Here is a 21,522-nt window from a genome sequence, read left to right as displayed (position 1 = left end):
TATATTTATATATTTTTTTTATAATATAGAGATATTATTGTTTATGTATTGGAAATATTATTATAGCTATATGACCCTGGGCAAACCATTTGAGCTTTCCTTTCCCCATCTACAAAAATAAAGGCATTAGGGGGCAGCTGGGTAGCTCAGTGGATTGAGAGTGAGGCCCAGAAATGGGAGGTTCTGGGTTCAAATCTGGCCTCAGACACTTCCTAGCTGTGTGACCCTGGACAAGTCACTCCCATTGCCTAGCCCTTACCACTCCTTTACTATAGAACCAATATCCAGTACTGATTCTAAGACAGAAAGTAAGGCTTTAAAAAAATAAAAAATAAAGGCATTGGACTCAATAGCTTCTAAGATCTCTTCTAGCTCTAAATCTGATCTCCTAAAATGATTTTGTAGGGAAGGAAATTGAGGCCAAGAGAGGGTCAATGATTTGCTCATTTGGCAAGTATCAAGGTACCATGTAAAACTGATACTGGAAACCTGGTTCTCTGCCTCCAAACTCGGTGTTCTTTTCATCTTGCCACACTGCTTCAATATTCCTAGCACAGTATCTATACTCCTAATTATGTGTCAGATGATGTGTCAAATAGAGAGGCAAATCTTTTTAAGGGACAAAACTGTTTTGCCTCTAGAGAATGTTGAAGTAAGTTATGCAAGTTGATTCTTTTCAGATACAGTCCTTAAATCCAATGTGTCAGTTTAACTTGTCAATCTGATTCTTAATATTTAGTCTTTTTCTCCCACAAAGTCCACAGGTAACTCCTCTTTTGTAAATGCTTACTTTCTGTCTTAGTAACAACTCTAAAACAAAAGGGCAAGGGCTAGGCAAATTAGATGACCTGTCCAGGGTTTCACAATTAGAAAGTATCTGAGGCCAGATTTAAACCACCCTCCACACTCCAGGCCTGACTTTCTTTCCAATGTGCCACTTCGTTGCCCCCGTGGGCTACCTTTTAACCTCAGTCCAATGGGGTGGCTCAGTTCTTACTTTCTAAAATCTTGGCAAACCCCTGATTTCAGAATGAAACTACTCTCTCCTGTGTCCCCTAAGTCCCAATCTGGTTCTTTTCCTGTAATGGAGCTACTCAAAAAGTCAATGTGGCATAATAGAAAGACCTTGGCATTTTAGTAATTAGTAAATGTGGACATAAATTGGACCCTAAATACTTACCACCTGTGTGATCTTGGGCAAATAGCATTACCTACCTTCATTTAGAAAGTAGGGATAATAATATTAACTTCACTGGATTCCTATAAAACTATAAAAAGAGTATAAAGTTGATGTTATTGAAATTAAATAAATAAAATGGTAAAGAAGTATATGAATTATTATTGTTGGTGATGTTGCTGAGAAGTGAACAGAACCAGGAAGACTTGGGTTTGAGTCTCTTTCCTGACACAGTGGCTCTGGGTAAGTAATTTCACATCTCACTGTATTTCTCTAAGCTGCAGAGAAGATGCTGCCTTGCAGTAAGTATGGAGAGAGTTTCCACATTTGGGTATTCACTTTAACCAATGAAATCAAAAGTCCACTTGCTGCCTCCCCTGCTATTATTATAACCTTTTTGCCAGAGGCTCGCATGACAAAGTGTTCTTGTACATTTTGTGGGATTTCCCATCTCTCTGTCTGGTTGTCCTCATCCAGAACATCTGAGAACCGCTTTATGGTGTGTTATCTCCAGTACATGTTACAAAACGCAGAAAAGAAAAGCTTTATAGACTGAAACAATACGACAAGTTTAGAGAAGTTAAAAGTATCCAGTGCCAATGAGTAACTGTTCTAGATGCTGTCATATACACTTGTAGGGCTTCCAGCAGCATTGCCTCTCTCAGCTTGTCCGAGGCTGTTATGGCTCTCCTATGCTTCTGGATTGTTCCCATCAGCTGGTATTGGTCCTGCTCCCTGTTGCTGTTCCTCTGGCATTACTAAACCTTAGCCAGGAACAAACTCATTTGGGTCTTGGGCTCTGACTTTGCACTACCACTCAGCAGGAAATCAAACATCTCTTTGCATCTTTGTTACAGTGATGCGTAGGGACCTAATTCAGGATTCTCGCCCCTGCATTTATACTGTTCTCACCAGCCCCTGCCCTCTCGCTGCTCAGGAATGTTCACTCTGTCTTTCTCCTTTCTAAGTCACTGTGTAGGTCAATATGCTCTGACTTGAAAGCCTGATACTCTCTTTCCTAAATGGTGTCTTTTGCCTAAGGGGGCACTTCCTGTCAGTTCAGAAGCTTAACAAAATATCTCAGTGGTTTCTTCCAGACTCCTTGGGTTTCCTGCATTGGGGAGAGGTGACAGTGGCAGGGAATGATGGAGGGCAATTGACAACTAGGCAAGGCTCCTGAAACAGCTATAGCCCTGTGGATGGGGGAAGCTGTACACTCTTCAGAAAATACAGTTCCGGGGGCAGCTGGGTAGCTCAGTGGATTGAGAGCCAGGCCTAGAGACCTGAGGTCCTAGGTTCAAATCTGACCTCAGACACTTTCCAGCTATGTGACCCTGGGCAAGTCACTTGACCCCCATTGCCTAGCCCTTCCCACTCTTCTGCCTTGGAGCCAATATACAGTATTGACTCCAAGATGGAAGGTAAGGGTTTAAAAAAAGAAAAAAAGAAAATATAGTTCACTGAGAGAGTAGGGGTGAGGGGTTTGGGAAGGAGGATGGTCATTGTTGTTGTGATTGTAGTTATTATACAATACATCTCCGTTAACCAGATCCTTTCAGATTAGGGAAAACCTTTCTTCTTTAACCTTTTTCTTAACTCATTTCCTTCTAAACAGTTTTCCATTGTAAATCTTGATCAAATTATCCCCCTCTCTCTTTCCCCCAATAGAATATTACCTCTCCTTTTTTTTCCCTTTCATTTTTTTTCCCTTACCTCACAAGCCCTTTCCCTCTATTCTACTCTGCCTTTCAGTGTTCTTTCATCCTGGCTGATTTTTATTTTTTAAACCCTTACCTTCCATCTTGGAGTCAATATTGTACATTGGCTCCAAGGCAGAAGAGTGGTAAGGGCTGGGTGATGGGGGTCAAGTGACTTGCCCAGGGTCACACAGCTGGGAAGTGTCTCAGGTCAGATTTGAACCTAGGACCTCCCATCTCTAGGTCTGGCTCTCAATCCACTGAGCTACCCAGCTGCCCCCATCTTGGCTGATTTTTAAATTACCTCCACCAAATCCTACTTTTATTACCATTCTCCTAAGGTAATTTCTTGTGCCTATCACAAGAAGTTAGGGTATACTTTAAATACATCTATTCTGGGGAGTGAAATATTTCACCAGACTCCTAGTGCCTTCACTTCTGTTCTTCTAACCTCTTTGGCTCCTCTCTTCCTATACAATAGATACAGTTCTATACCATAGTTCTACACAATCTACACTCCACAATAAAAAGAACACTACACTTGTCAGAAGACCTAAGCTTCAGTCCTGGCTCCACTGTTTATTAGCCCAGTGATTTTAGGCAAGTCACTTAATTCCCTGATCCTTAGTTTCCTCATCAGCTCAATAGATACTATTTGTACTCCCTACCTTATAGGACTGTTTAAAGGAGAGTGCTTTGTAAACCAAGAAGTGCTACAGAGATGAGAGCTATAATCATCATCACTGTTATTATCATGATATCCCAGATCTGATCTTTTCACTGTATTTACATGAAAACAGTACTGGAGCCAAGACAGCAAAGTAGAGAAATCAGCCAGCCAATCTCTCCCAACATTCTCTTCCAAACAACTTTAAAATTACACTCTAAATCAAAATCTAGAGTAGCAGAACCAAAGGTCAGGATGAGATAGTTGCCCTGCCCAAGACAATTTAGGAGGTTGGAAGGAGAGATCTATGATGTGAAGTGGAGGCTAGACCAGTGCCCATGTAGGTACAACATCAGTGGTAAGACTAGGTGATAGCAGTAGGAGCTCTTAAACCAGAGACAATAAGAGAATCTGGCAACTGATCAAAAAGAGATAACGCGGGACCCTTGTGTTGGCACTGGACCAGGACTGGAAGCTGGTTACCAACTCTATTTATTGCCTGTACCCACTTCTGGATCACAGTTTAAAAATGGAGAAGATCACTTTCAATCGTGAGGGAGCAGGGGCTCTGAGGAGAAGCATCAATTGCAATTCTAAGGGATTAAAGGCTCTTCCTGGTGAAGAGCAGTGACCACACCTCTTCCCAGATCACACTACCTTGGAAGCACCAAAAAATTCCAGACATCTAGATCTAGTGCTGAAAAAAGCAGTGTGGAAAAACCTAAAGCTTGAAACATCCCAGGAAAAAAGCCCAACTTTAACATAAATTCAGAATCACTGAAAAAATGAGCAACACACCATAAAAAAACTATGGTGACAGGGAAGTTCAAGGCACAAATTCAGAAGAAGACAGTGAAGTCAAAACAATTATTAGCAAAGTCTCAAAGGGAAAGAAAAGTCAATTGGACACAAACCCAATAAGAATTCCTGAAAAGAATTATTTTAAATGATTTTCAAAATCAAGAGTGATACATGGGTCGATGGGAATATGATTGGGGATATAGACTCTAAATGATCACCCCAGTGCAAACATCAATAATATGGAAATAGGTCTTGATGAAGGACACATGTAAAACTCAGTGGAATTATGCATCAGCTACAGGAGAGAGTGGGGAGAGGGAAGGGAAAGAACATGACTCTTGGAACCAAGGAAAAATATTCTAAATGAACTAATTAAATACAATTTTCAAAAAAATAAAATAAAATCTAGCCGCCCCCCCCCCAAAATAATCAAGAGTGATAGAAGAAAAATTAGGTAAAAAATGAGAACAAGGAAGAAAATTTTAAAAAGATAATATCTTGGTAAAATAGGCATTAAAAAAAATCCCAAAGTAAATAACACCTTAAAAAATAGAATTGGCCAAATGGAAAAAGAGATACAAACCCTCACTGATGAAAATGACTACTTAAATATCAAAATTGGGCAAGCGTAAGCTAATGATTCCATGAAACATCAAGAAACAAAAACCAAGTCAAAAGAATGAAAATATGGAATAAAATGTGACATTTCTCATTGGGAAAACATCCTGGAAAATAGATTGAGGAGAGACAATATAAAAATTATTGTACTATCCAAAAACTTCGATCAACAAAAGAACCTAGATATCAAATTTCGAGGAAGTAAATGGTAGATCAATGGAATAGATTAGGGACGTAATACACAGTGTAAATGACCATAGTAATACAGTGTTTGATAAATCCAAAGGTCCTTAAAGTGATATATAAATGTTAGCTATTATTAGTATTCTTGAATGGAAATTGAAATTCAAGAGATGTTAAATGATCTGCCTATAATGATGTAGGTTCTAAGTCTCAGAAACAAGAAGTGGTTAGAATGAAATAAAAAAATTTTTTTTTGGTCTAGACTGATGAATTCATCAGCATAAGGACCTCCTAGTATAGAATCCCCATACCCTCCCAATACTGATTAGCCACTGCTTTGTAACTTTTTATCTCAGCGAGTGACCCAGGATACTAAGAGTAAATGATTTACTCATAGTCAGGTCACACAGTTAATATATACATACCAAAGGCAGGAAATGAACACAGGTCTTCCTAACTTATAATTAGATTGGACTGCCTTTCATATAATGAGATAATATATGTTTTTTGGGGGGAAAAAACACTTTGTAAACTGTAGAGTGATATAGGAATATAGGGTATTGTTAAAAACAAAATATGAGATATTATACAGTCATTTTTTCAGTTTTATCCAACTCTTTATGACCCCATTTAGGATTTTCTTGGCAAAGATAATTGGAGTGATTTGCCATTTCTTTCTCCAACTCATTTTATAGATGAGTAAACTGAAGCAAAAGAGTTAAGTGACTTGCCCAGGGTCACATAGTTAATAAGTGTCCAAAACCAAATTTGCACTTGGGAAGATTAATTTTCTTGTCTCCAGGCCCAGAACTCTATCCATTTGTCCTCTTGGAACATATTAGATACTAATTAAAACTAAAAGATACTAACTAAAAGTCAAATTTGTAGCATTGTAAAATAATATTTATTGACCTACGTGAAATGCCACAAAAGAATTCTCAACTTAAGCTTAGAGCCTTGGGATAGTGCTTTAAGATCATAGGACTTTTCAGAGTCTACATGACATAGTGGATAGGGAATAGGTCACTAGACTTAAAGTTAGAAAGATGTGGTTTCAAAGCCTGAAACACCTATAAGTTGTGCAACTTTGGGCAGGTGACCCTCCCTGCTCCTTAGTTTCCTGTAAAATGAGGGTGTTAGACTCAGTAGATTCCACGTTCCTTCCAGTTCTACATCTGTGCTCCTGTGATTGGATGAGGGACCAAGAGGCAACTAGGTAGTGCAATGAGGAGAGCAGTAAAAAAGATGGGCATCAGATACTTCCTAGCTGTGTGTAACCCTTGGGCAAATCACTTAAATTCTTTCTGCCTCAGTTTCCTCACTTGCAAAATGGGTTGGATAAGGAAATGACAAACAGGATGAAGTAAACTTGCCCAATATCAGACAGCTAGTAACTATCTGAGGCCACATTTGAACTCAGGTCTTCCTGACTCCAACCTGGGCACTGTCTACTACACCACCTCGCTGTCCTTTGTTTAAAACATCATTGACCAAAAAAGTTGTCAGAACGTGGTCCATGGTAAAGAATACTGATTCTGGTGCCAAAGGACCTGTTTTCAAATCTCATCTCTGATGCTTACTCCCTTTGTGACATTGGACAAGTCATTTAGCCCTTTCTGGACCTCAGTTCTTTGTATATAAAATCAAGAGTTGGATTAAATTTTTTTTTAAGATCCTTTCGAGGTCTGTAGCTATGACCCTATGATAAAAGTTTTTGTTTTGTTTTCCACTGCATTCAAGAGAGAAAGGAAAGTAAGTGTTTGGATGGAAATATTTTTAATGTAAAAGCCCAGGCCACAAGAAATTCTTACAGGGTTTGGAAGGACAATGTGGAAGTTTCAATGCCTTCCCCACTTGACTGGGCTGTTTCCTCCCTCCGTCCTACACAGGAGCAGATCTTGTGATTAATGAGGTGATGTGGTGGGACCATGGAGTCTATTACTGTGCCATTGAGGCTCCAGGGGATACTGCAGGAGACCCAGATAAGGAAGTGAAGCTCATTGTTCTGCGTAAGTATCTTTTTCTGTTTTCTCTGAGGCCTGACACTTTAAAAAAAAAAAAATCTAAAGCAGGGGCTCTTAACCTGTGTTCCACAGTTCCATGAATAGATTTGAAGGAATCTGTAAACTTGGCTGAAAAAAGAACTTTTTTAAGCTTGGTTTCAGTATAATTGATTTCCTTGGAAATCATACATATTTTATGTATTTAAAAGCTTTTGAGATAGATCCATAAACTTCACCAGATTGGGGGGAGGAGGGGGCATATCACAAACAAGGTTAAGAATTCTTGCTCCAAGTTTAGATTCATTGAATGATCAGTTATAGCAGAATCCTTATTTAGTGCCGGTGTGCCCCTTACCCTGACTTATAGGGAAAAATCTATGTTTAGGGCATAGATCAGAGCTAGAACTAGAAGGAGCATCACAACCATTTAGTCTAATAAGAGGTTATTTTTATGTAACTTTTTTGTTATTTTTTTCAATGAACAAATATGTATTTTCTCTTCCTCTCACACATTCCCATTGGGAAAGAAAGAGCAAAACAACCCTTATAACAATAGTACACAGTCAAACAAAAGAACTTCCAGCCTTGGTCATGTCAAAAAATGTAAGTCTCATTGTGGATCTTAAGTCTATCTATCACCTCTTGGTCAGGAGGCTGGTCTTAGTCTTTTGGAATCATGCCAATCTCTTGATTTTTCAGATGGAGGAAACTAAGGCTTAGAGCCATTGAATGATTTACTGACTTTCCATTGTATCACGTTTCTCAGAATTTTTGGAAGTGACATCAGAGGTTGCCTAAGATAACACTTAGTCATTTCACAGATGAAGAAACCAAGATTCATAAGGGTGGGGCGACTTCTTCATGGTTAGATAGGAAATTGGTGATAGAAATGTGACTAGAAACTAGATATTTGGAAACACCAGGTCTCCTACAGTGTCCAAACTGAGAAAGTTATTTCTAGAACGTGCACATTTTACTATAATAATAATAATCACAAAGAAGCTCTCAATGAGCCTTAAGCCATATACTTAAAAAAAAAAATCCTTATCCTTCCGTCTTAGTATTAGTTCTGAGACAGAGGAGAGGTAAGGGCTAAGCAATGGGGGTTAAGTGACTTACCCAGGGACACACAGTTAGGAATTATCTGGCTCCAGATTTGAATCCAGGACCTCCTGTCTCTAGGCCTGGCTCTCAATCCACTAAGCCAATTAGCTGTCTCCTATTTTCATTCAATTACAAAAAATAGCCCCTTTATCTGCCTGCAATGGTCCACAAAAACATTTTATTTTTAGTTTGATAGCTTGTTGATAACTTGTCCCAGGACAATTTCTGTCAGAACACCACTGAAAAAGATGAATAACAATCCCAGTGTCTACTTCTTAGGTAGTACAGGTACGATTATCTCCACTTAATAGATGGGAAAATGGACTTGCCCGAAGTCGTTCAGGTAGCAAACAAGAAAACTAAGACAGGAGCCTTTTGAGCCTAAGTCCTTTGTCCTTTCTACCATACCACAAAGCCAGTGTGGTCAGGGTGGAGAAGTGCAAAGGGAAAAAATATTATAGGAGGTGCCCAGTGACATGGTGTAGTGGTTAGAGTGCTGGGACGTGAGGTCTAGAGACCCGAGTTCCAGTGCCATCTCAGATGCTGACTAGCTATGGGATCACAGGCAGGTCACTGAGCTCCCTGTTTCCTCATCTGTTAAACAGACATGGTACTTGTACTACTTGGCTCTCTGGGGAGGTTCAAGGAAAGCCCTTTTTGAATGGTATAGAAATGATCTAAATAAGACAGCTGGGTAGCTCAGCAATTAGAGAGCCAGGGGTAAAGACAGGGGGTCCTGGGTTCAAATCTGGCCTCAGATATTTCCTAGCTGTGTGGCCCTAGGCAAGTCACTTAACCCCAATTATCTACCCCATACCACTCTGCCTTGGAACAGATATCTAGTATAGATTCTAAGACAGAGGGTAAGGTGTTTGTTTTTTTTTTAAGTTATCTAAGTACACTATATAACCATATACCATATAACTTGGAGCTTTATTTAACTACATAAATTAATTAGAGTCATTCAATAGACCAGTCAATCAGCTGGCATTTATTAAGTGCCTATATTGTGCTAGTCACTGGGGATGTGAAGACAAAAAGAAAAGAAGAAAAACTATGTATAATAATAATCAGTGCTGCATGGTTTTGTGATCCCAAAGTTCATTTATTTTTTAAATTTATTTATTTTTTAAGACCTTACCATCACTGTGTATTGGTTCTAAGGCAGAAGAGTGGTAAGGGCTAGGCAATGGGAGTCAAGTGACTTGCCCAGGGTCACATAGCTGGGAAGTGTCTGAGGCTAGATTTGAATCCAGGATGTCCTGCCTCTAAGCCTGGCTTTCAGTCCAGTAAGTCACCTGGCTGCCCCCTCCGAAGTTCATTTATAAGTCAGTTGTTTGGAACTTAGAACACTTTTTCCCTTAGAAGAATTATTATAAATAATGGCTAAATTCCTAGGTCATCTACTAAAGACTTTATAGTACATACTGGACTTATAATACTGTTAGTTGTCATGAAAATAGTACAAAATGATGGTGTAGCGATGTTAGTAATTTTTCTTAAAGCAGAGAAACTGTGAAATTGAATAAGAAATTATGTAAGTAAATTACCTGAAATCAAGAGAATTTACATGACTTAAATATAATCATACTTTATTTTTATTTTTCATAAAACCCTTACCTTCCATCTTAGAATCAAAACTCCGTATTGGTTCCAAGATAGAAGAGTAGTAAGGGCTAGGCAATGAGGGTTAAGTGACTTGCCCAGGGTCACAGAGCTATGACTGAAAACAGAAGAAAAGTATGGTGGAAAACTGGAGGAGGTGTCAATTATGGGGAGGGATATATTCGAGGACCCTTTGCTTTCCCTTTGCCTATTCCCTCTGTCTCTAAATCACCTTTTTAAAACAAGGTAAATTAAAATCATTTCAATTAACAAGCATTTATTTTTAAAATTACATTTAATTTTTAATTTAATTTCTGTTAGGAAAAAATAGAAAAGGAAAACAAATTCTTGTAACAACTATGTATAGTCAGTCAAAACAAATTTCTGTATAAGCTCTAGCCTAATAGACAGATATCTGTACAATGTGCGTGTTTGTGTGTGTAAAACGTCATCTGTGGCATTTTCTATTAGGAGGTGTATCACAATGTCTGGCTCTCTTGAATTTTGTGAACCTCGTTGTCATGGTATAAAATTGTTCCTTCACACCAGTGTTGCCCATGGAGCTGACTCCTTTGGGCTAGACCAGTGCAGGGGTTTTACCGCATAGAGAGTGATGGCCTGGAGTGGGAACCGCTGTATCTAACTAACTGTCCCTGACTTGGTCCCTCTAGACTGGCTGACAGTGATCTTCATCATCCTTGGCGCCATTCTCCTCATCGTGCTGGTCAGTGTGTGCTGGTGCCAGTGTTGTCCTCAGTATTGCTGTTGCTATGTCCGCTGTCCCTGCTGTCCAACCCGGTGTTGCTGCCCTGAGGAAGGTGAGGGGGCTGTTGGGGGTTGGCTTTCCTAAGCTAAGTAAAGAAATTTGCTTTTTTGCTTTTTTAATCTTCTAGACTCTTCTGTATCCCCGTTCATTCTTCACAGACTAAAAAGAGTTCACAGAATTCTAGAGCTGTAGCATGCCCCTTGTCCCTGGAGTTCAGCCCTCTCGTTTTACAAATGAGGAAATTAAAGCCCAATGGTTAACTAAAGTAAAAAGGAAGTAAAGAAAAAATAAATGCCAGAGCCATACGGAAGCCGTCTGATCCCAGAATCAGAAAATCCTTCAAATCCAACTACTCATTTGAGGACAAAGAGGACCAGAAACAGGGTCCGACTTGCCCAGGTCACCCAAGAGGGAAATAACAGCAGGATTTCACCCCAGGTCTTCCTGAGTTCAAGGCCATCAACTAGCACTAAGCCATGCTGGCTCTCCTGTGCCCCTTATTCCTATACTTCTGCCTAGAGAACTAGCCAGTGAGCTGCTTCCTTAGAGATCAATATAGATGATGGAGAAAAGAGTCAATGACACAGGCTTTCAGGGAGGTGTTGCGACTTTCAAAAAGTATTGCATGATGGGAAGGGCAGGGAGAGGGGAGGGAGGCATAGAACATGATTTTTGTGACCAAGGAATAATGTTTGAAATTGACCAAATAAAAAAAAAGAAATAAATAAAATAAAATTGTAAAAAAGTATTGAATGGGAGAGAAAGAACTATGGGACTAGAAATGCAAAAGCAAAGCGTACAACATCACTCATATACGGCTATGTGAGTTGGGGTTTAGGCTTTAAAAAACTGCTCTATAGACGAAATGAATAAGATGGAAATAGATAGCAAGTGACAGCATTTGTAGAATCCAGTGAAATTGTCTGTTGGCTCTGGGAGGAGAGAGGGGAAAAAGGAGGGAAAGAAAATGAATCATGGAAACATGAAAAGATATCTTTAAAAAAATAAGTAAATAAAAAAAAATTTTTAAAGCATGGAATGGTAGGAGATGGAGGAGAGTGGGGAGTCAGGGTGGCTCCTAATACAAATGGCCAGAGGTAAAGGCAGTTTAGTAGGAACTAGGCTAGGACACCTGGCCTATATCATAGGAACATTAGCCTTTGCATAACCCATGTTGATGGATCCATCATTCTTGAATGACCCCAGGCTTTGGCCTATAGAATGTTTCTGAAGGCAATGGAGCTAGGATCTGGGTCTACAATTTCCATGGCAACAGGAATTCCTTCTACCAGTGCAGATCAACTCCTAAAGCACTGAGAAGATCAGTGTCACACATCTAAAATGTGATCAATATGGCTCCTTCCTGGACCTGAGGCCAACTGTCTGTCCATTATCCCCCCTTGGCTCTCTGAAGGCCGTGCCATGGCCAGCCGTGTTCATTTATTCCTTCAGCAAACACTTACTTAGCATCTACTTCATCGAGTTGTTGTAAGGATCAAGTGCCTGGCACATAGTAGGCACTTAAAATGTGCTTATTTTCTTCTTATATATCTGGTGCTATATTCAGCACCGTGGAGTTAGTAATGCCAAAAATGAATGTAGTATGGCTCCTTCCCTCTGGAAGTATATAGTCTACAAAAGGAGATGAAATAGGCATTTTGTAAACCTTAAAGCATCCATCAATAAGAACTTATTAAAGATCTACTATGTGCTAGGCATTATCCACAAAGTCAAAAATGATACAGCCCCTGCCTTTGCGGAGCTTCCATTTTACTGGGGAAGGCAACATGTACATAAATTAGTATATATAAAATAAATACAGGATCAGGTTTTTTCTTTTAGGCAAGGAGGGCACTGGGAGTCGGGAACATTTTTATGTAGAAGGTGTGGTTTTGGGGGGCGGCTTGATGGCTCAGGGGATTGAAAGCCAGGTCTAGAGATAGGAGGTTCTGGGTTCAAATTTGGCCTCAGATACTTCCCAGCTGTGTTACCCTGGGTATGTCACGTAACCCCCATTGCCTAGCCCTTTCCACTCTTCTGTCTTGGGAGCCAATAACTAATACATGGTATTGATTCTAAGATGGAAGGGAAAAGTTTAAAAAAAATACACAGGAGTCTAAGAGGTACAGGTGAGATGGGAGGTCACTAAAGATGTGGCAGACAGCCAGTAAAGCTTTAAATAAATATCAGCTATTATCTGAGGCAATGTGTCTTAATGGCTAAAGTACTGGACTTGGAAATAGAAAGCCATGGATTCAAATCCCACTTGAGACACTTAATAGCATAACATTCAGTAAAGTTATTTCTCTTTTCTGATCCTGTTTTCACATGGGGAAAACTGGGGAAATGATCCATGTAATATCTACTTTTCACCCATTCTAGTGAGATTTAAATAAGATAATGCATGTAAAGAGGTTGAAACACTTGACATTTTTAATATTGATCATGTCAATATAGCAGGCTGGTTTTGAAGGAAAAACTGTATGTAGTAAATGTTTTTCCAAGTTCCCACTCTTTTAACCATCAGAAGAAAGAAAGGAAAAGAGGGAAGAGAGAAAGAAGGAAAGAAAGAGATTTATTAATGCTTATTAAGTGCCAGTAATTGTTCTAAGAACTAGGAATACAAATATAAACAGAAAAATAATTCTTGTCTGGAAGAAGCTTACATTCTAAATAGGGAAGATAGAGGGGAACTGGAAAGAGGGAGAGGGGTAGCGTGGGGTGGAGTAAGGATGGCCAGGAAGTGACTGTTCAGAGATTTGGGTAAGTGTAAGAAAAAGCAAAAGCCTCTTCTATCAAAGCTAGTGGGTCCAAGGGTGGAGTCAAAGGTGCAGTAGGGAGGACATATTTGGTCACAATGCTAGTGATTTGGGTGGGTGGGTGGATTTCATGAAACCGGTTGCCTCTTCACGAAAGAGCTCATGGTTTAAAGCCCGTTACTTTTATCTTCAGTGCTTTTCCACTGTCCTTTTTTGGGAACTGAGGTTGCCCCAAAAGACACACCCTTAACTCCTGTTACTAACTGCTGTGCCAAGGACACTGATAGAGGTCTAGTTCCATTATTAGTGTTCTGCTATTAATAGCTGAAGATGACTTTATGTGTTTCACCTTTTAGGGGAAAATGTCATGGGGGCTTTCACTGCATTATCTAAAATCCATGGTGGGAAACCCAGTCACAGCACTAGGACAATAGAAGACATTTCTTGGGGACATTCCTCAGTTCACACAAGTCAGTGGTTGCCTCTTCTGCTCACATGTCAACCTGATAATGGGTATAGATTGTAGTGTATCTGTTACTGAGCAAATATGGAAGTATTCTCTGCTTCAGGATGCATGCTATCTGTGTTCAAGGCTTCCTTCCCTTTTGTTTTACCCTTTATGACCACTGTAATTTGTGTTTCTGAGGAAGCTGATATAATATGACAAATTTTCTAGAATGTATAGAGATATAGTTATAATAGAGGGAGAATGGCATTCATCACATAAGGACATGCAGAGGATTGTTGTATGGTATACTGGAAAGGGCACCAGACTTAGAACCCCTAGGTTCCAGTCCTATCTGTGCTTCTTGCTAGCTGTGTGACCCCAGACAAATCACACAACTACTCTGGACTTCAGTTTTCCCTTCTATAAAATGGAAAGGGAGGAAGGCAGGGAACTAGTTGCAGGTTCCTTTCAGTTCCAAGTCCAAGGAGTCACTGTTTTACTGGGCAAAGGAATAACATGTGCTCAGAAAATTCTCTCTTTGGCAACTTTGTGGGGGACAGGATTGTGAGAGAAGAGACAGAGAGCTCTAATTAGAAATGATTGTCATAGTGCAGGTGTGAGGGGAGGAGGATCTGGACAAGAGCGGTAGCAAAGTGAGGAGGAGAGGGAAGAATGAAAATGAGAGAATCAAGATTTGGCAACTGATCAGATGGGGAGGGAGAAGAGGCGAGGATGACTTTGAAAACTGCAAACCTAAATGATTGGAAGAATGGTGGTGCCACTGGGAAAAAAACCTGAGATAATCTTATGACACAGAATCTAAAGGGAAAAGGAGGAAAGGAAATATCTTAGAGAAGCAAAAGAGATGAGGACTAAGAAGGGATCATTGGATCTTTCTGTTAGGAAGTCATTAGTGACACAGGCAGAAGCCAAATGTCAAGGCACAAAGGAATGAGGAGGTAATGAGAAAGGGGAGGCAACAAGTGTAGATGACTACTTTGAGCAGTTTTGTTGTGAAAAAGGAATGAGATAGTTGGGTCCTTTGGAGTAGTAGGAGCAAGGAAAGATCTTTGTTTTTAAGATGGGGAAAAAAGCTGAGTATATTTTTAGGCAGAAGAGAAGATAGCAGAAAGAAAATGTTCAAGACTAAAAAGAGAGGAAAGATAATTAAGGGAACTGAAGCCCAAGTGATAGATTGGTCAACACAACAGATTTTCAAGTCAACAAAGATGATGGCAGGAGTCAGGATAAAATCATTGAGAAGGGCTGGGAGTGTGTCTTGGCAGGAGACAAGATGAAGTCATTGAGGAGCAATGAGGTAGAAGTCTATGTTGGGATACCTAAGGTAGCCTTCCTTGGTAAAGAGAAACATCTAAATTCAGCATTAGCTCCTCTAAAATGTAGGGCAATTTAGTAAGTCTTTCCCAAGAGCGGACCTAACGTTTTCTCTTATTTTCTCTTTGTCTCCCATTTAAGGGTGGAGAATATAGAAAGGAATGAACCTTCTATCAAAGGAAAGAGAAAATCCAATAGCACCTTCCCTGAGAATGAAAGTAGTATAAAAATTATGGCCAAGGATGATGAATAACATGAGATTCTTATGAGGAAGGGGCAAAACTAAGTATTATATAAATATGAGCTATTATTCAGTCATTTTGCAGTCATTGGCTTCTTTTTTTACCACATTTGGGGTTTACTTGGCAAAGGCACTGGAGTGGTTTACCCTTTCCCTCTTCAACTCATTTCATAGATGAAGAAACTGAAGCAGAGAGGGTTAAATGACTTGCCCAGGGTCATACAGCTAGTAAGTCTGAGGCCAGATTTGAATTCATGAAGATGAGTCCTCCTGACTCCAGTCCAACACTATCCACTGCGCCACTAGTTACCCTTAGATATGAGCTGTAGTTACTATGAATTAATACTGCCCTCTTCTTGCCTAATAAGTAAATGGAGGAAATGTTCTCTGGAAAGGCTCTGAAGGAAAAATAGGTTTTCATTAAAGTCAGATGATGGGAGGAGAGGAAACTTTATAGAAAAGGTCTACGATATAGGGGAAATGGCACATAAAGAATAGCCAACAAGACTAGCAGAAGGGCAGATCGATCGCAATAGTGAGAGCCTGGGCAGGGGGAGATGGAGTTGGAAAGAAATGAGAGTGATGGAGGAGGTAGCCGAGTTGGTAACTGGACCATAGTGATGAGAGGCTTCCTGCAGGTATGTCCTAGTGCTGGTGAAGAGGAAATGCTGAATACACAGAGAACTGTGAGAGGGAGGGGATGGAGCAGCTTCAGCATTACATGAAAGACGATGATGCAAAAGGGCAACCACCTACCTAAGTGTTCCACAGACACGCTGCTTTGGTGTGAGTAGCTTCCTTAGAACTTGTCTGTGGCTCATTTCCAGACTTTTGAGCATGGGATATTTCTGGACTTTACTGTTGTGCTGCTCTCTAGGTTCTAGATTTACAGCGCTTCTGTTTGCTTCCCCAGAAGTAGCATCTTCTACCTCATATCAGTTGACTACACTTACATCCTCTATTCCTCACAGCTAGTTCCCCAAATCCACATTTAACTCCTTCCCAGCCAACTGTACAGTCTAGAAAATCCCAAGCAGTATAACCTCGTAGAAAGAGCATTGAATTTAGCATTAAAAGACCTGGATTCAAATCCTATCTCTGCCTCATTGTATGACTTTGGGCAAACTAGTTCCCTTGCCTGGGACCTCAGTTTCAACTGTGGAATGAAAAGATCATGGGATCACAGAGTTTGTGTGAGAAAGGCTCTTAGGGGCCTCAACCTCCCCATTTTAACAGAGATGTCAAATAACTTGGCCAGGGTCATTCAGGTTGGGACTAGGCAATAAAGTTCTATGAGCCAAGATCTGTAAGTATGCCCTCATTTCCTTATAAGACTGGATTGGGTATTAAAGGCCTTATTATTATTATTATTTTATTACTTTAAATTTATTTGTTTATTGGGTACATTAAAATTCCCAGGTATCTTCCTTCCTCCCTCCCTTCCTCACACTAGAAAAGATATCATCTGACCAAAAAAAATGTACATTTAAACTATGTCTTTTGTGTTTCTGTTTATCAGTTCTTTCTCAGGAGGTGAGCATTCATAAGTTATTCTTCAAACATTAATTCTGTAGCTGTATATAATGTTCTCTTGGTTCTACTCATTTTGCTTTTCATAATTTCATGTAAGTGTTTTCAAATTTTTTTAAATTAGCCTGTTCATCATTTCTTACAGCCTAGCATTCCTCTTCTTTTAAAACCATGGAAACAGGTCCAAAGAATGGTTCTCCCCAGACCATAAAGCTAGCAAATGACTGGGGCAGGATTTGAACTTTGGTCTTCAAAACTGCAAACCCAACACTATATGCATCATCTGCCTAATACACCGCTACATCTGGTATAGGTAACAAAGGCCAGGGATGCAAAGGTTTTTAAGTGTGAGATATGGAGCTCTAGGTTGGAAGATTCTGGAGAAGTCCTTTTCGAGAGGTCCAGGGGAGTTACATTCCACTTTGAAACATACCAGCACCTTTTGCATGTGCAATGAATAGGCAGGTGGTAAAAGATGTGTGACTTTGTTAAGTGCACTTCAGTCATACTTGGACAAAGAAAGCTGAACGTTTAGCAAAGAATTCTTCCATGTACCAGTATCTGTTTTGATGGATGAGCTATGTGTGATGTGGTTTTCTTATCACTTAAGTATGCAAGCTCTTAAAGGTCAGTGGTATTTTCTGGAGTAGATAGATCATGAGGCCTCTCTCCTACCTTCCTTCTTTTACCCTTGATTGGGGCTGGTATTTCCCTTCCTCCTCCTGCCAGGTTCCTGTCACTCTAGAAAGCCCCTGTAGTGAGCAGTTTGGGTGAAGGAACTGGGGATTTTTAGCTTAGAGAAGAAAAGATGAGGTGGGGTTGTCAGGGGAAGAGACAAAAAATTCTTCAAGGGCTGTCATGTGAAAGAGGGATTCTACTCATTCTGCCTGGTCCCAGAGAAGAGAGTTAGGAACAGGGAACAAAAACTGCAGAAGATAGGTTGGGGCTTTATATAAGGAAATCTAATTAGAGTTATAAAACAGTGGAATAGAAAGCCTCACAACCTAATGGGTTCCCTTAAAATCAGAGGCTGCAAATCCACTCATCAGGGATGCTATAAGAGATTCTTGTTCAGGTATAGGTCAGACCAGGTGATTCCCAAGTTCCTTTCCAACTCTTGAGATGCTGTGATTCTCTGAATGGGGAGAAGAAGGGCAGAAGGCTACCACCCTTGTTAGCCCTGCACTTTCCCTTGACTATCTCTCACACTTGTACCTGGAAGGAAGCAGAAGACACATTATTACAGGATTACATACTTCCTTCTGCCCTCCCAGGCTTCCAGACCTTAATGACTTGGTGTTTGTGCCTTCTATTTCTGTCTAGTGACTGGATGTCATCTCAGTCAGTTGCCAAAATTTATTTACATGCTTCATAAAACACATGCTGTGTCACCTTGGGGGAAAGCTGGGTGGCAACATATTTAAAGTTAATGGTTTTTATTCTCTATGAAAAAATCTTTGAAGAATCTACATTTCAGGGGTGATTGAGGTCCAGGTTCTAGCTGATGTCTGTGGAGTCCTTCCAGATCCTCTATTCACTAATAATGAGGCATATTTGATTTGGAGGAGAGGCAGATTTCTAGAAAGGGTAGCAAATGCCAATTCACACTTATAGTTTTAGTATAGAGCATTTCCCTCAAAATTAATCCAATGGGATAGGGGGCATAATTTCCATTTTGCAGATGAGGAAACTGAAGCTAAGGGGTTATAGTTTGCCTAGCTAATCAATGGAAAAGGTAGGACTTGAATCCAGGGTGTCTTACACCAAACCCAGTGCTCTTTCCCACCTCCTCTCATACACCACATTGCCTTCTGGTCTCATGAGGGGTTGAGAAACTACACAGGGTGAAGGTAATCATTTCTCCTTCTCCCCCTGCAGCCCTGGCCCGGCACCGGTATATGAAGCAGGCTCGGGCACTAATCCCCCAGATGATGGAAAAACCCCTCTACTGGGGCGCTGACAGGAGTTCCCAGGTTTCATCTTACCAAATGAACCCGCTGCTGCAGCGAGGTAAACCCTACCAAAGAAATGTAGGAGAACTGAGGGTAAGAACATGGGCTGCATGGGGCCTTCGTGAACAGGACAACTCTGATTTTTTGGCCCAGAGAGAGGAAGCACAAATCAAAAGATTAGTTTGAAAATCAGATAAAGAGGGTGTTCAGGGGACTTTCTGGTACCTCCTCATGCGGCACAGAAATCGGTTTATGTTGGGGCTGCTCATACAGTGATATTGTCATTTCTCTTTGTGTTTAGATTTTTCCCCACAGGCCAGCTTTCCTCAGATGCCAGGGCCCCCAACACCAACTCACCCTGCTGCTGCCAATGGAGTGCTAGAGTACTTAGAGAAGGAACTGCAGAAACTCAACCCTGCCCACTCTCTCCCACCAGACCACAAAGCAAGAGTTGGTCGTCACTGCAGCATGTTGTCCTCTCTGGGCTCAGAAATTGTGGAACGCAGGATTATCCACCTTCCTCCCTTGGTCAGAGATCCTCCCTCTTCCCAGATGACCAGTGACTCATCTCATCCACAATGGGGCCCCCAATTTTCCCGGCGACCTCGGGCTCTAGAGGAAGGGCAAGCAGAGAGAAGGCAGAGTCATTACTCCAATTTCCGCCAAGAGTCACTGGAACCTTGGCCAAAGCTCAAGGCCTCAGAGCATAGAGGCCGTGAAAACTATAAGAGTGGAAGGCATTGGACCTCCAGGGAGGAAGTCTCCCACACCTCCTGGCCACACTCCGATAGCCTGAGTGATGATGGGTCCTACTCCCGGGATGCCCACTGGCGCCCCAACCACTCCACCCAACGGAGCCGCTCTCCAGGGAGGCGCCATCGACCTCGTCAAAGAGATAGCTCCAATAGGCTCCTGAGCCACCGACACCGAAGCTACTCCCCGCCATCTTGCCACAGTTCCTGGAGCTCAGAAGAAGAGAAAGAACGGCAGCAGCAGCAGGGCTGGAAAGCTCATCGTCCCCCTCAACCTCCAAGCTGGTCAGAGGAGAAGCCACCAAGCTACCGCTCTCTAGATGTCATTCCAGGCAAGAAAGTCAGGAAAAGAGGGAATGAGGAAAGGCGTTCGGTGAGCTTGGGGATAACTTGCTGTGATGGTAGGGCATGGAAAGAGAAGACCTGCTAGCCTGGGATACTGTCAATGTATTTGGCATGGATAAAAGGAGTGATCTCTCCTAGTCAAGGAGTGACCCACTCTAATCAAGTTTTACAGAGTGTCCAGCCAGCCAGAAAGCAAATATTTATTGGATATTTACTATAGGCCAGACATCATGCTAAGCAGTGGAGATACAAAAAACAAAAGTAAAATTTTAATATCTGTCCTCAAAGAGCTTACATTTAATGGTGGAAAGCCACTCCAGTATCTTTGCCATTTCCTTCTCCAACTTGTTTTACATATGAGGAAACTGAGTCAAACAAGGTTAAATGACTTTTCCAGAATCAAACAGCCAGTAAAGGCTGGATTTGAACTCAAGGTGTTCCTGACTCCAGGTCCAGCCACCTGGTGGTACTTACCTCAAATGAAATAATATACACAAGACACCTGAAAATGCTATATGAAGGAAAATGATTCATGTCAAAGCATTAACAGAGCTACTATGTCCCTTCTGATTGCTAGTTCCCTGATCAGGTTTCCAGACTCAGAGGTCATGAGACACAAAACTGGAGAAGACCTCCGAGGTCATCTCCAACTTCCCCATTTTACAACTGAGGAAATCCCTCTTCCCCTAGAAGATGGTGTCCACAATTTAGATGGAGCATAAGCTCTCTACTCCCTAGCCATTTCCTCAGGAACTGGGAAAAGGTCTGGCCTCCTGGAATGAGAGAGTAACAAGAGATCCAAAGTTCTGTGTTGCTGTGATTTACATTGAAGCAACCACTAGGAATCCCTGATACTGCCACTTTTCCTCCTGATACTAAGTCCAGAGTGGATGGCCACTGGAGACCCTTCACAGTTTCTAGCTACCTCTACCATGTTATCATCTTGAGAGGAGATCTCTATTCTTGTCCTTAGGATGGAAGGGCTCCTCTGAGCTTCTGGTCTTGCCTAGCCTTGGGGTCTAGAAGTGGCTTTGGGGGATTCACTTCTGTTTTCCTGTGGGGTGGTGGCTAGAAATGGTGATTCACTTTTTAGATGTCAGATAATACTGGAAACACTCAGAGGGTGCAGTGGTTTTAAGTGAGCCCGAAGGGAAAGTGTCTGAATAGCCCAGGAACCTCTCAAAGTTTGAGGGTGAGGAACATCTTGGGTAATGGAACTAGTCTCAAGATGTCCTATCACTGTCATTGTATCCTTAACCAAAAATATATGCCTAGAGAAATAGGCTAGGGAAGGTCTGCTTCATGCCTTCCTGAAAGCTTTGGGGGGTTCAGATTAGAGATGTCTCATGGGACTGCAGTCTGCTCTCTAGCTGGCAATTACCTGATCTGTTCCAAGACACAGGCCACCATCTGGGGCCCACTTAATTGTTTTAACATAAATGGGCTTCCCTAGAAAGTATGGTAGAATAGGCAAGATAAGGGCCAAGCCTAGGAAATATGCATAAATGCTTAATGCCGAACTAAGTTTTGGGAACTGGA

General features: G+C 41.1%; 1 protein-coding gene across 2 annotated transcripts in view; it reads left to right on the top strand.

Annotated features, from left to right (window-relative positions):
* Positions 1-21,522, top strand: part of ILDR1 (immunoglobulin like domain containing receptor 1) — a 66,915-nt gene that overhangs the window by 37,582 nt on the left and 7,811 nt on the right. The window contains exons 4-7 of one of the 2 annotated variants that reach the window (XM_007493774.3): positions 7,033-7,152; positions 10,527-10,673; positions 18,813-18,944; positions 19,188-19,970. In XM_007493774.3, coding sequence (XP_007493836.1) covers positions 7,033-7,152; positions 10,527-10,673; positions 18,813-18,944; positions 19,188-19,970 — 1,182 coding nt within the window. Of the gene's footprint in view, positions 1-7,032; positions 7,153-10,526; positions 10,674-18,812; positions 18,945-19,187; positions 20,012-21,522 lie in introns of both variants that reach the window. The other variant, XM_007493773.3, reaches the window with a different exon arrangement.

Source organism: Monodelphis domestica, chromosome 4 (assembly GCF_027887165.1).
Source record: "Monodelphis domestica isolate mMonDom1 chromosome 4, mMonDom1.pri, whole genome shotgun sequence".
In the NCBI taxonomy this organism is placed as follows: domain Eukaryota; kingdom Metazoa; phylum Chordata; class Mammalia; order Didelphimorphia; family Didelphidae; genus Monodelphis; species Monodelphis domestica.
The sequence above is the reverse complement of the archived record's forward strand: the minus strand, read 5'-3'. Positions and strand labels throughout refer to the sequence as shown.